The sequence below is a fragment of the Rattus rattus genome, chromosome 8 (assembly GCF_011064425.1).
Source record: "Rattus rattus isolate New Zealand chromosome 8, Rrattus_CSIRO_v1, whole genome shotgun sequence".
In the NCBI taxonomy this organism is placed as follows: Eukaryota; Metazoa; Chordata; class Mammalia; order Rodentia; family Muridae; genus Rattus; species Rattus rattus.
In genome coordinates this window covers 75,875,332-75,890,497 of record NC_046161.1, presented here as the reverse complement: position 1 = coordinate 75,890,497, position 15,166 = coordinate 75,875,332, and the positions used below count along the sequence as shown (strand labels likewise).

Here is a 15,166-nt window from a genome sequence, read left to right as displayed (position 1 = left end):
AGAAGAAGAAGAAGAAGAAGAAGAGGAGGAGGAGGAGGAGGAGGAGGAGGAGGAGGAGGAGGAGGAGGAGGAGGAGGAGGAGGAGGAGGAGGAAAAGAAAGAAAGAAAAGAAAGAGAAAGAAAGAAAGGAAGGAAGGAAGAAAGGAAGGAAGGAAGAAAGGAAGAAAGAAAGAAAGAAAGAAAGAAAGAAAGAAAGAAAGAAAGAAAGAAAGAAAGAAAGGAAGAAAGGAAGAAAGGAAGAAAGGAAGGAAGAACGAACGAACGAACCGAGGTCTCATATTCCTTTTGAAAGCAAACTGGCAATTACCTGAGAACTCACCACAGCCCAAAGTTTTAATGTCAAAAAGTATTATCCTAGGACCACTTCTCATAACTAGTCTGCTGTAGTCAAGCTTTAGTAGAGAAAAAATAATAATAAAAGCATAGTCTAATGTTGAAAATAGAGTACACGTTTGGCAGAAAAGTAAACCTTTCTAACAAGAGAAATCACCAGTATCTTAGAACTTTTAGTTTAATATATACAGAAAAATCTATATTGGCATTTAGGATTCAAAGCAAATAACATACTGAATGAAGAATGGTTCTAGACAAGGGAGTTACATATTTTTGTAGCCACTGTGTCAGCCATCAGCCTTTTGAAGTATGTGAGAGAAAGACAGGGGTATTTGACAAGGACAAGGTAGAACCTGCCTCTGTATACTTGGGAGGGTCGAGTTAGATTTGGGCGTTGGCAAATACAACTTTATACGCTATCCTAGTTTCTCTTCTGTTGGTGTGATATAATACTCTGACAAAAGCAACTTATGAAAGAACAGGCTTATTTTAGCACAGGGTTCAAGGTACAGTCCATCATGACAACGATGTGCAGGCAGCAGCCTACAGTGGTGGCATATGCTGTCGGAAGAGAGCAGTGGATGCTTTCATGACGTCTAGTATTCTGTTTGCTTTCTCCATCTTAGACAGCTCAAAAATCCCCTGCCCAGGAAATGGTGCCACCCAGTGTCACATAAATGGATCATACATGTTTTAGTCTGTATTCTTTCACCAAGTAAAACACAACTAAGGTTTACCAGGTTCCAGGGAGCCTTAATTCATTTTGTCTTATTCGTGAGCAATTTCCCATTTTATGGCTGTTCTGTGCTGTTTATAAAGTTTGGCAGTAATGAATGTACCTACTTAAGCATTCACACCTAATTTTCTCTGTGAACATAAATTTCATTTTGCTTAGATAGATCATTTGGAATGGAAAATTTCTAGACCATAGGTATATACTACATTTGTGAGAAGATACTCAACTGTTTTTCAAAGTGGGTCTATGGTTTTTAACTAACAAGAGTTCAAGTCACAGGCTGGGGACAAGAATTTACTATGAATAGGAGAACCTGAGTTTTGATCCCCAGGACCCAGGTATGTAGCCTAAATATAATCCCATTTGCAAGTAAGAGGCATAGACAAGGTGTGTCTATGGAAGCTGTCCATGTCCTAATTAGTGTTTTAGTCATCTTGACACCAGCTAGAGTTGTGTGGAAAAACGAGCCTCAACTGAGAAAATAGATCCTTCAGATTGCCTGTAGGCAAGTCTGTAGAATATTTTCTGGATTAATGAAGAACTCAGCCCACAGTGGGCAGTGGGCAGTGCTACCCCTAGGCAAGCAGTCCTGAGAGCTATAAGAATCTTTGCTGAATGAGAGTCATGGGGAGCAAGTCAACAAGCAGCATTCCTCTGTGACCTCTGCTTCAGTTCCTGGCCCCCAGGTTTTTCCTTGACGTCCTGCCTTAGCTTTCTTAGATGATGAACTGTAACATAGAAATACAATCCAAATAAACATGTCTGTTCTCTAATTGCTTTTGGGCGTGCTGTTCATCACATTAATAGAAAGGAAAGGGAGGCACAAGAGTAGCCAAAATGACAAACTCTGGTTTGGGTAAAGGATCCTGCTTCAATAAGCAAGATGAAGAAGGATTGAGAGAAACACTGTGTCCTCTTCGTATGCACATACAAGGGCACATGCACTTGCACATATGTAAATATTCATAGATAATCCCATGAACACGACACACATACATATACAACAAGAGATTAAAACCAACAAAATAAAAACCCAACGCTTCCAATTTCTCTTCATCTTTGCCCACAGTGAGCACCGCTAGTGTACGGTTGAGGCTCTCTAATGGCTGAATATTGACATCTCACTGGGATTTGTTTTGCATTTACCTGAGGTTCATGGTGAAGTTATTTCCTTTGATTACAGTTATTTTCTTAATCATCTTCTTTGATTAACTGTCAGTTTCAGTTGCTTGAGATTTGCTTTGTGCCTGGCATAGATACTTCTTGTAAATGATACTTGAAGTTTTGAAGGAGTATTGCTTTGAAATTGCTGAAACAGAATGTTTTCTATGCGATTGGTTTAAAACTGAAGTATACTGTACAAATATTTTTATGTCTTCACTAATTTTTTTGTGCTTGTTTTACTATTTTGCCAGTCAATGAAAAGGCTGTTTTCTAAACTCTAAGGCTGTCATCTGTTAGAGAATCGTTAAGCTTTATTTTATCTGGTTTTGAAGCCAGAGTACTAAGACTCTATGTAATCCTATTGAAAATAAACACCTTTATTATACCTAGAACAATCCAAGTGAGTGCATAATTAATTTACACAGGGGATCCTTCATTTAGGATATTAGCTATATGTATTACCATAGTTATTCTTATATTTCTGCACCTGGGTGAATTCTCCCATGTGTTTCTTTCTTATTTCAAACTGGAATTTCATGTGATGTCATTGTCCTTTGACCTTGAAAAAACCGAACAACAAAACAAACAAACAAACAAACAAAAACAAACAAGCAAAAACAAACAAGTAAAAAGCAAACAAACAAAAAACAGGAATCCATCTGATAGTTCAGAAATGTGACCTTACTGTCTAGTTGCAAACCTCTATAATTTATCCTTGCTAACAAAGATATATTTTGTAAAAGTCCCATTATTTTTCACCTTTCAACTGTTAAAAGGTATTACTACATTTTCTCTTGATTTTCGTAGTTTTTGTTAAAGTAGTGACTGCCTTGCTGGTGAGGTTTTATTTTTTTTTTCTAGAAATTCTTCGTAGTATCTTTTGAAGCACCGCCCCCCACCCATTGTTTTCTCTCCTGCATATGTACAGTAACTGTTTTGTGTGTTTTTAGACAGGTTCTCACTATGTAGTTCCTGAAACATCATATGTAGACCAGGCTGGCCTCAAACTCACAGAGATCAAATTGCCTCTGCCACCTGAGTATTGGAACTAAGGGTATGTGTCACCATACCCAGGTGCATAGGTACTTTAAATCATGTGACTCAGCCACAATCTTTTGGGTTTTTTTTCTTCCTACCTTTTCTCTCTCTAGGCTTCTGTTTAGATATTTTCTTTTAACTTTGTGCTAGTCTTGACTTCTGCTGAGCCTGGTGTACTAATACATCTGATACATTTACTCAATGCCTTCCTTTTTCTAGAAAGTCCGTATTACTTTGTTTTTAATAATCTCACTTGTGGTTTAAATATGCTACTTCTAAAACTAATCTATTGCTTCTTTGTTTTCTTTATCATATTAATGATAAAGTCCTTTCCTGCAAACTCTTAATAGCTCAGGGTTGTGTAGAACTATTTCTATTGTCTGGGCTCTTATTATTAGTCCCATTCTTCTTAGCAGATTGCAAACCTCATGCTTCTTAGGGTAAACAGATATTGCACACTGTAAAAGTACCCAGTGATGGTCTCTGGGCACAGAACTGACTCAGATATTGTACTTAAAAGGCCCATGGAGACATTGAATGAGAGTGTTTGTAGATGGTGTTTACCTCTCTCAGGTTCAGTAGAATGTATAAACACCTCAATTAACAGCTGAACTCAGTCAAAAGTGCTTTGAAATAAAATTCTTTCTGTCTCAGAACTATCCTGTTCTTGGGGATTTGCTTTTAGATGAGAACTCAAGGGTCTTTGTTCAGCCCCAACTGCATCAGATTCTGTTCTGCCTTCTACTTCTGCCTTCTCTTCTGTAACTGCTCCCACTGAGCTGCCAACGTTCCTTTGTTGATGGAAGGGGAAAGAGCTGTTAGTTTTGCGGTAAGCCTTTTCTTTCCAGGAGGCATTATTCTTCTGAGCTCTTAAAGACCTCTGGATTTGATTGTGTGTTGGATGTTTCTCACCTCTCCTTTGTTCTGTTTGGCAGCAACATGTAGCAAATGATCCCATGTTAGTAACCCTGGCCATGGTGGAAATCTCTGCTTCCTTCCCTTTCCCCAGGAAGACCTGTGATTGGCATCTTGAGCACAGAAACAAGAAAATGCAGCAGGTCCGAGTTCCCCTGGGAAATTCTTCTCTCTCTATGGAATTTTACTTTGGCCAATTCTTCTAGAAACTTGAAAAAAAAATGTGCCCTTTCCAGTTTTTCTTGGGAGTAAGGAGCATGCCCAATTCTTATGATTGCCTACATTTTATTCAGAAGCAAAATCTATTTTTCATAATTTGTGAACTCAGAGTTGTTTTGAATGAGCTGCTGGTATTTGACTGAAAACAGTATGATCAGCATTCTAAAGGCATTGACAGCAAGATGAATAGAACATGACGAGTCATGTCGGTTTACGAAACAAAAATCAACACTTCTACATGCAGGATTAACCATGGTTAGGTTGGGCCCCAAATAGTGTGACTGATTCTGTACTGATTCAAGAGGCAGACGAAGGAATATCATTGTAAAACTCTACCATGGACCACACAGTGACCTACAGGACCTGCCTAAACTACTCCCTCTTTTATTTGTACATAGAACTAAATTGCTTTGGAATAGAGTTCTTAGTTACACTGTTAAATATTTTAATATAAGTAATATTATTATTGTCACTCTTTTAGGCTCTTAATCTTGAAAGTTTGCCCTTAATTTCTCCTCTGACTCACAGGAGTGATGAGTGATTGGGCCTCTTGCTACACTCAATACAATATCTGACAGTTTCTCATCATTTCAAAGGAGATGCTTCCCATCTTCAGGAATACTGAAAGTTCGCAACAATGTCTCACATTTACATGAAGTATAAGATTTGCCCTATGTTGGCATCTAGAGTTAATTTTGGATACATTCCTGGGTTTTGTATTAGTTTTGGTGGATCGATACCCTAAACTGTTGATTCACAGTAGACTAAATCCCGCCTCCCTCTCGCTTTGAGACAAGGATTTTCTCTGTAGCACTGGCTGTCCTGAAACTCACTCTGTAGACCAGGCTGTCCTCAAAGTCACAGAGAACCATCATCTGCTTCTGCTTCTGGTGTTCTGGGATTAAAGGCATGCACCACTATGCCCTGCTTGATTAAACCTTTTAAATATCTTTATTTGAATAATAATTTTACTCCAAGGGAAGAGTCTTTTTGTTGTCTAACCCCCCTTCTTTAGTGAGTTACTTGGCCCTAGGGAGAAAAGAGAGAGAGTTAAGTTCAATACATAAATCAGAAGAAAAGCAATTAAATATGTTGCTATTTTTATGATAGTTGAAATAGTATGGTAATTTTTGGAATGTCAAGGTATTCAGTATACCTACTCTTCATAACTAAAGAAAAATCTTCTAATTGTAGACTTTTAAAATTCAAGGTACATATTTGTGTTCACGGAAGGCCTGGGTGATGGAAGAGAAAGAGAGAGAGAGAGAGAGAGAGAGAGAGAGAGAGAGAGAGAGAGAGAGAGAGAGGAAGGTTCCCCCAGCCCTGACAATAATTACGCAAAAATATTCATAGGTAAGGCGTTAGTCTGGTTTTCATGAGCATGTTGGACATAGGACGAAGTAGTATTCTCCTGCTTGTAGCATAATGACTAGAGACCCATATATAATCATAGTAAACAAGTTCTTATTCTGAATTTTAAGACCATAATCAATACCACTACTCTTCTTCCCTTTCAGAATTGTGAAACTATCTGTAAGATTTTTCTGGAAACTTAAATAGCTACAGATTTTTGCTGTCACATTCCTGGAAGGGGGAAAAAAAGGACAGCAGTGGCAGAGAGGTTAAAACAGCTTCCATGGACTGATGTGCAGGTCTAGTTTAGTGCAAAAGTCACAGACAGGTTAAAATGGTTGCCAGGGCTTAAGTGCAGGTCTAGTTTAAAGGAGAAGAAAAGGGATGGGACAGGGAGTTTTAGAGACTTGAGTTGGGGCAGTTTCACAATTGCCAGCTGTCTGATATTAAGAGTTCCTTAAATTCTCTAAGTCTAAATTTCCTCATCCAGAAGCTGGGAATGATAATGACGACTCTCAGTGTTGTAACAATCAAATGAGGGATGTGTGTGGGACACACAGCATATGGCTTAGTGCACAGAATTCACAAAGGATAATGATTATTAGTCACGAATTACAGGTACAGAAGCCGTAAAGCACAGCTTGGCTTGTTTTCTCTACAAACCTAAAGTACACAGTGATGCTTTTTTCTGTTGTTATTTGAGTTGAAAATTAAGAAAACATTCTTAATAGGAGGAAGAGTTTCTATTGTTTTCTTTACACTTGATGGTCATTTCATTAGAAGCTCCAACTTGCTTTTGTTTTAGACAGAATTCACTGGAAACAGAGCTTCAAAATGGTGCTGCTCCCTTAAAAGTTCTTTGTATTCAATGAACTCAGTTGACATTGCTTTCTCATCCAAAAAACTTTTCATTGCAGACAAATCCTACCATTCCCAAGGAGAAAGATTCCCTGCTGGGTGGAGCTAATCATCCAGGCAATTTATAGTAGTGATACTTAGTGGTATCTCTGAGCTAAAAATTTCCTTTAAGACTAAAGCCTTTTGCTGTGGAATATGTAGTTTTTGGCTTACTTGGAAGTTAGCTGCTTTGAACCAGTATTAATATATTTGTTGAGGTATCTGTTTAAAGTGTCTGTGCTGGTTAGAATAAGAATGCCCCTCGTGGGCTCAGGCATTCAAATGCATAGTCAACAGGAAGAGGCACCATTTGAAAGGATTAAGGGGTATGGCATTGTTGGAGAAGCTGAGGTCTTGTTGGAGGAATTGTGTCTGTGAGGTGGGCTCTGAAGTTTCAATGGTCCAAGCCTGGCCTAGTGTTTCTGCCCCTTTGGATCTAGATCTAGAACTCCTAGCTACCATGTCTGCCTGCACCCTGCCATGCTCCCCACCGTGAAGATAATAGACTAAACCTCTGAAACTGTAACAAAGCCCCAATTAAATACCTTCTTTTCATAACAGTTGTCATGGCCATGGCACCTCTTCATGGCAAAAGAATGCTAAGATCATATCTATTATTACAAGGACAGGTCTTAAACAAAGAAAAATATATAATATATATCACATATCATATGATATATGATATATGATATGTTCTAATGTTGTGACTATTCCTCTCTTCATATGACTTGTTCACCAAACAGAAACAGCAGAATCAGTCCTTCTTAGAAACTAATTTACACCAGACTAATGAAGGACTATCTTCTTTAGTGAATATTAAAATGTCTTAAGAAATTAGACAGTGTAGAAGTACTATGACACAAATATCATCTCTCAAGTCTGCTATGGAAGCCAATGAATTTGGAAAAGGATCCTGGAACACCCAGAGTTTCTAAGAATTACCTGTGTTCACTTATCCAAAAACTCCCAAAGTTCCCTTAAGAAAGACACAGGATAGAGAGAATCAAGGCCCTTGGGAGATCTTGCATTTTCAATGAGACCAATCAACTTTCAGAGATAGTGAGGATGTTTGAGAGGAGTCTGGCTGTGGGCTAGCACTACATAGGAAAAGGTTGTTCAGTGCTGGAATCTTTGCTGATGATTTCACTGGTGGGAATTTAAAACCACAGCAGTAAAGACATCCAACATTGGCCTTAGACTTAAAAGAAGAAATGCTTGAAAGGAGTGTCTATTCAGTTCCCATATTCTGTGGTTAGGACCTGCTGCTTGGACACTTTTTAATTAGATTTGCACTGGATGATGCTTACTGTGCTGAACAGTGAAATTTTTATGAGTTCTATGCTATGTTTCTTGAGGTTTCCAGGAAAGCGATAAGACCAAGACTGTACCTGCAATTTCCCCAAGGGAGCCTCACAGCCTCCTGGTTTAAGAAAGTCCCCTTGAGGGTGGTTCATAACCCACCACTAATGACTCACTCACTACCTGGTCTTGTCCTGGCATCAGATCAAATCTTTTTCTACCCGAGGAACTTTTACTGTACTCTTGAACAGAAGCCCTTGAGAGAAGGTGCCCTTGAAAGACCTGGAACTTTGGAACAAAAACAACAAACCAACCAAACAAACAAAAGCCAGGAATTGGTACGCAGCAGAGATGGGTAAGTTTCTTGTTTGACAAACATGCACTGCTGGGTAAACAGCTGCTTTTTCATATGCTTTCAGTCTGTAAAGGAATGAGTGAAATTCAGAAACTAGCTTAATGAACGGTGGCACTCCACTGAGCTCCGCCAAAATCCCTTCTGCGCTCCAGCCGCATAGTCACAGAGCTCTAACCAGAAGGTAAAATCAAAAATCTGCCCGCAAGTGGGAGAGCCTGCTGAGGGCATGGGACTGCAGACCAGTTGGAGTAGTCCGTGGGAATGCCACAGGTGTCTGCTTCTCTCCCAGCACCAAGAAGTTGTTTTCTCAGTCTCCTGCTTCTGAAACAGAAATAAGAAGGCTACCCGGAGTTGTTAATACTCTCCCGCCTTTTGAACACGCCCCACAGTCTTCTCTAGCTCCCCCGTGAAAAGAGCATGGAACAGTTTCCTCCCATTCATCCAGCCTTCTTGCCCCTCAACCACACACTTGCTCCATCCTGGCCAACGCCCCCACCTAGTGGCTTAAAGTCGCTAGCCAGCTTCCAGTCCTTTTTCACTGGCTTTTAACTGAGCTTAGCCAGTTAGATAATGAGGGCACCTCAGGTGGATAGATGGAGTTAGAGGACTAGAGGATGGGGGCACCTTAAAATATGTTGGAAAAAAATGCTTAATATAACGAAGTCTCTGATTTTAGGGAGAGAGAGAGAGAGAGAGAGAGAGAGAGAGAGAGAGAGAGAGAGAGAGAGAGAGAGAGAGAGAGAGAGAGTGAATATGAATGGTATTTTTATCCTCGCAGCATCTACTGCAATCCAGCTTAAACCTCTTAGTTAAAGCTTAGTTTCAAAGCTTGGAAGAATTGTATTCTTTTCCTCACTACACTCGCTCCAAATGAAAGTACAGTGATTCAGTTGAGTGTCTTTCACTGTCTTTCCCTCTCCTAAAATGTAACTGCTATAAAACCGGGTGTGAATTTGCCCTGTTAGTCCCCATATTTCTAGTGCAGAGGAAAATACCCAGCATCAACTATGCTTTCTAAATTTTGTCTGCCTGGCTGACTTAGAGGGGCAAGAATTCAGGGAACTTAGTTTGGGATCATGTCACCTTCAGTCTCTTGTAAAGGTCTGGAATTACTCCACCCTTTAAACTGGATGGACGATAGAGCGGATGATCCCAGCTGAGCTCTGGGATGGAATGATTTGGATCTTTTAAAACACACTTGCAGAAAACCTAATGAATTCAATTATACCGCAGCTCTTATTAGATCCACTCGCCATATCAAATACAAATTTAGGCTGGAGGGAATTGTGTGGGGACCTCTTAGTCCTTAAGACGGGGAGGATACATTGCCTTTTACTTTAAACCTTTGACTCGGAAGTGGACCCTGTTATTTGTTTCTGTTCAGATTGAAGGAAAAACCCGAGTATAGGAAATCTGCTCCAGGTTTGGGGACCGAGCTGCTCTGCTTACTGCCCCCAATGGCAGAATCGCTCTCCTTGTGCCGAGGGCCAAGGATGACTTTAGTTGTGATGGCTTAGAGGCCCCTTTATTTTTCCTTTCCTGGGGGAGCTGAGTGGAAAAACTTCTTCCTGGAAACTCGGGCGCTGAGCTGCGGAGCCAGCGGAGCCGGAGGGGGGAGCGGAAGGTTTAATTTCGCATACAGTAGGCTTCTCTTTATGACACTGTTTTACATCTTGCAGACAGCTTCTCTCCCGTTGACTCACAAAGTTAAAGGGGAGGATTGAATGACAAGCACAATTTTCTAAATGTAGACAGGGAAATTGTGTTTTTAATGTACTAAGAGTCAAAGATGTCTCAAAGCCCCAGGCGTGAAGTATAACAGGCACATATTGGCTGCTTCCTTCTAAGGAAGCATCACCGGCGCCTCCTAAACTGGGTGTGGCCCTCGGTGTGGGGTTAGATTCCAGAAGGGAGAGTTCAGATATTGGGGCTTGCTCCACCTACCACCAACCACCAGGAATGAAGGAGGTGGTGGTAGGCGGAAGCCTAGACCCGGACGCCCTCACTAAGTCTGTGGCAGCGACTAAGGGCGTGGGTTGACTGCGGAGCGCAGACTCTCAAACCTCTCAGAGGCAAGAACAGGACGTCCCATTTCCCATTCCCCGCTTGAAAGGCGACTCCAAGTTTCAGGGGTCGGGAGAAGGGACAAGGTGAAGAAAGCTGCGAGAGAGGGCGGTAGGACCCTGCGGGAGATTCTGTAGCAGGGACTGTATCTGGGCGGGAGGAAAAGAGGGAGGGAGAGAGCAGAAGAGAAGGTGCTTTGCAGCCGGCTTCTGCTCTCGCCGCACTGCAAGAGTAGCACAGCCTGACCAGGCTGGACCCAGACAATATAAAAGGAGCCCCACCGGCTCTGAGGCTTACACCCAGCTCCCGGGCTGGCGCACACCGGGTTCCTCCCGCTCCCCCAGATACCTGCCCCCTCCCGGTGTGCGGCTCCGGGTGCCCCAGCCCCGTGTGCCCCGCGGCATGGCTCCCAGCGGCGCGGCTGGAACCCTGGAGGTGGTGAAAGCTGCAAGGTGGCTCGAACAGCCGCTGCTCGGGCTCCAGAGTCTCCCCTCTGGTGGCCCCGTCTCCACGGGGCAGCTCGCTGGTGTGGCCAGCGCGTGAAAGGGGAGGGAGTGCGGAGCTCAGGCTCCTGGCGCCGCGCGGCTGGCTCGCAGACTTCACAATCCCCAAGTCAGGCGGCGGCCAAAGAAAGTGGCCGAGCTCCTGGCTTGGGGGGGACGGGGTGGGGATGCAAGCCCAGGAGTCTGCACTGGCCTGCAAGCTACGGTCTGCACAGCCAGCAAACTCCTGCGGGCGGAGTCTGCAGATTCCGGAGCGCCCGGGTTAGGAGAATCTGAGACCTGAGCAATTGTGGTAAGAGGTCCCATTAGACCCAGAGACCCCTCTTCAAGCGATACTTAGTCCTTCTCCACTGTTTGCCTCCAGGGAACCTGAGACAAGCTGGACTGGGTGGGCCAGTGCTTTAATCACCCGGGCGAAGACGGGGCGTGGAGAGGAGCTAGCAGACGCGGTGGCAGCGCCTGGCGCACTGGAAGTGCAGGGGACGCGCCCGCAGGCTTGGTGGCCGCGCCTGTGACCTCTCCTTTCGGCTGAGAACACAGGCGGAGGAGTTTACTGAGGAACCCACGGAACTGGCTAGCCAAAGGAGACAAGCCTATAGTCTCCATGATCCTCCCGTCCTCTGTTCTTTCCCTGGTCCGCTCCATGTTCAAGAGCTGCGCTCCGCAGCCAGGACGAGGAGAGCTATGGAGGAGCAGGGTATTCAGTGCGCTCCGCCGCCTCCCGCCGCCTCCCAGACAGGGGTACCTCTCGCCAACCTCTCCCACAACTGCAGCGCCGACGGCTACATTTACCAGGACTCCATCGCCCTGCCCTGGAAAGTCCTTCTGGTTGCTTTGTTGGCGCTCATCACCTTGGCCACCACGCTCTCCAACGCCTTTGTAATCGCTACGGTGTATCGGACCCGGAAGCTGCACACCCCGGCTAACTACCTGATCGCCTCGCTGGCAGTCACTGACCTGCTCGTGTCCATCCTGGTGATGCCCATCAGCACCATGTACACGGTCACTGGACGCTGGACACTAGGCCAGGTGGTCTGCGACTTCTGGCTGTCGTCGGATATCACCTGTTGCACTGCTTCCATCATGCATCTCTGTGTCATCGCCCTGGACCGCTACTGGGCCATCACTGATGCGGTGGACTATTCTGCTAAAAGAACTCCCAAAAGGGCGGCCATCATGATCGTGCTGGTGTGGGTCTTCTCCATCTCGATTTCGCTGCCACCCTTCTTCTGGCGCCAAGCCAAAGCGGAGGAGGAGGTGCTGGACTGCTTTGTGAACACCGACCACGTCCTCTACACGGTCTACTCCACGGTGGGGGCTTTCTATTTACCCACCCTGCTCCTCATCGCCCTCTATGGCCGTATCTATGTGGAAGCCCGCTCTCGGATTTTGAAACAGACACCCAACAAGACCGGCAAGCGCTTGACCCGAGCCCAGTTGATAACAGACTCCCCAGGATCCACGTCCTCCGTCACCTCCATTAACTCCCGGGCTCCGGAGGTGCCCAGTGAGTCCGGGTCTCCTGTGTACGTGAACCAAGTCAAAGTGCGAGTCTCAGACGCCCTGCTGGAAAAGAAGAAACTCATGGCCGCTAGGGAGCGCAAAGCCACCAAGACCCTAGGGATCATTTTAGGAGCATTTATTGTGTGCTGGCTCCCCTTCTTCATCATCTCCCTGGTGATGCCTATCTGCAAGGATGCCTGCTGGTTTCACATGGCCATTTTTGACTTTTTCAATTGGCTAGGCTATCTTAACTCTCTCATCAACCCCATCATCTACACCATGTCCAATGAGGACTTCAAACAAGCATTCCATAAACTGATACGCTTTAAGTGCACAGGTTGACTTGTCAATGGCATTGGGGTCGCCTAAGCGACCTTTGGGGACCAAGTTGGGTCTTTTCACAGGTAGGTCAAATCTTCTTTGCCTGTTACTGGGTGGAAGCAAGGCTCTCTCAACTGGGCAAGGGCAGTGGATCCTCAGAGGCCAGGGCAGAAGCCTGGCTGCTCTGAGAGAGCACTCTGGAATGTGAACTGAAGCAAACTACTGTAAATTCCAAGCTGAGGAGTTTAGCTTCCTCCATTCAAAGTCCGGGCTCAGCACAGATCCTCCAGCAGCCAATCACACGAAAGGTTGCAACTTTTTAACATTGATGACGGATGGGTATCCCTGCCCCGTTTTGTATCATGGATGTTGCCCTCTAAGCCAGTAGCACTTGTGGGTGCTGTCCGAAGCCTGTCTGAGACAGCTCTCCACACAGCCTGGCAGTACTTGAACCAGACAATTAATACCCTGTGCTCTGGGGGAGAACTCTGTGTTACAGTTTAATTTTAAAACACTCTGGCATCCTTCAGTCTTCATTTGTTTATTTCAATTTGGTTGGAGAAACTTTGTGGACTTGGTGCTTCAAACACTGAATGTGGTTTGGATGGCTCAGAGCAACCTTGAAGAGTTAACAGCAAAATTCCGATGCTGAGAGATCTATTTTTATTACAATCGAAAATTATATGGGGGTGGTGGGTGGGCATGGGAGAACGGGAGTGTTCCACTGAGAATCAACAACAACTAAGATTGTTTGTTTCCCGGAGATTTCTAATTTTTTTTTTCAGTTCCTGTTTAGTGATCGTCAAACCACACTCTAACAACTCAAAACACGATGTGTGCTAGTGCCAAAGTCCGCAGGCTGCTTTGTTTCCTCATCTCATGTCTCAGTCATTCACACACTTAAATCCCCACCGTGGAGGATACGCAGGGTTACTCAGCCCAACCTGCTGCTATCAGAGGAGTTCAGCAAGCGGATTAGAGTTGTATACAGTTCCTTCACGAGAAAGCCTCCTTATTCCTTATCCAGTTCCGTGGTGTGCGGAGGAGACCGAAGAAACACGAGTGATTTCTTATATAATTAAGGAGTGAAGGGGGAAAGAGGAGGATGTATATTTTTGACTTGTAAAAAAATATCTTAAAATTGCATGAGACAATTTTTGATAATCATTTGCACTCTCGCCCATCTGTGATTCCGTTGTGTGCAAACTTAGAAAGTAACCAAGAGAACTGGTTTCCCTGTCCAGAAATCTTCAAAATGCAGCCAGAGTCCCCAATACTATTAAAGTGTGTGTGTGTGTGTGTGTGTGTGTGTGTGTGTGTGTGTGTGTGTGAGAGAGAGAGAGAGAGAGAGAGGGGGGTTAGAAAAGCCGAGAGAGCCTGAAAACAAACCTATTTTCTTTATAACTTATAGACCCAAACCTCAGGCTTGCGAAACAACCAGGAAACTGGCAAACCTTCTAGCCTTGGAAACGTGTTAGTGACCTGCCACTTCAGCGACTGTAACATCTGAAATAATTTAAGCGTATCTCTTTTTCTAAGTTTCAATCACACGTAGCTATTTTGGATTCACTTTGCAGGGTACACCCTATAGTAAAATCACATGCTAGAAGATGAAAAAAAAAATGCACTTTCTTAATAAAAAGAATCAGTCCTGAAGGGTTAACTGTAAGAACAAATGTGTATGTGGAATGTTTCATATGCCAAAGAAGATTCACAGTCCTTGCTTCAGAGGCTGTCTGCACTGGAGACCTTTTGTCTGCAGAAGGAAGTTCTTTATAAAATGGATCCACTCCCTGCGTGAAGCTGCCAGTCCAGATCACCAGACAATAGATGTAGTGAGCTGAATTACACTGCTTGCCTACTGTGCAGACCTTCACATTGGGTAATGACTCTTGAAAAGATGCTATTCAAAAGTTCACATGTACTGTAGGGAAAAAAAGGGAATTTCAACCAACATTATACCTGACACTGGAGTAGGATGAAATCTTAGGCATTAGATAATCCTATAGACTGGGATCTGTAGTTTCTTCTGCTAGATCCCAAGCTTCTTTGTGCTTTGTGACATTTCTCCTATGGAGGGATGCACATAGAGCATGGCATTTTTTTGTTTTTTGTTTTTCTAATATTGTTAATATGTTGGTCTTCTGTTTATGTAGCTGTGTTTTCTTGAGGCCGAAGAGGCAGTTAAGTCAACTTCTAAGAGCCTTAGGGGAAAATTAATGGAAACAAATAGCCACTTGCAAATGATTTCTTTATAGGGCACCTACAAGGATTGTGCCGTCATGTTGACCAAACGTGGTCGATTTAGTCAAATGGGTTGTTTGCCATTTTGTAAATCACCCACCTTAATTATTGCTTGAGTATTTGGCTGAACTGACTGAATTTGGGGCATCGTGTATCAAATAGAAGCTTGCAAACCTTTGTAGTGTTAAGAGATCTAGGATCATCGTCCAGCATTGCACATGA

At 43.7% G+C, this 15,166-nt stretch overlaps 1 protein-coding gene across 1 annotated transcript; it reads left to right on the top strand.

Annotated features, from left to right (window-relative positions):
• The first annotated feature begins 11,032 nt into the window (after window positions 1-11,032).
• Htr1b (5-hydroxytryptamine receptor 1B) lies at window positions 11,033-13,229 on the top strand. The gene has a single exon (XM_032911107.1). It carries the CDS (start codon window positions 11,561-11,563, stop codon window positions 12,719-12,721), a length of 1,161 nt encoding a protein of 386 aa, XP_032766998.1. The 5' UTR covers window positions 11,033-11,560; the 3' UTR covers window positions 12,722-13,229.
• The last annotated feature ends 1,937 nt before the right edge of the window (window positions 13,230-15,166 follow it).

Coding starts and splice junctions, on each gene's coding strand:
- Htr1b (XM_032911107.1), top strand. CDS start 11,561: ATGGAGGAGCAGGGTATTCAGTGCGCTCCGCCGCCTCCCGCCGCCTCC.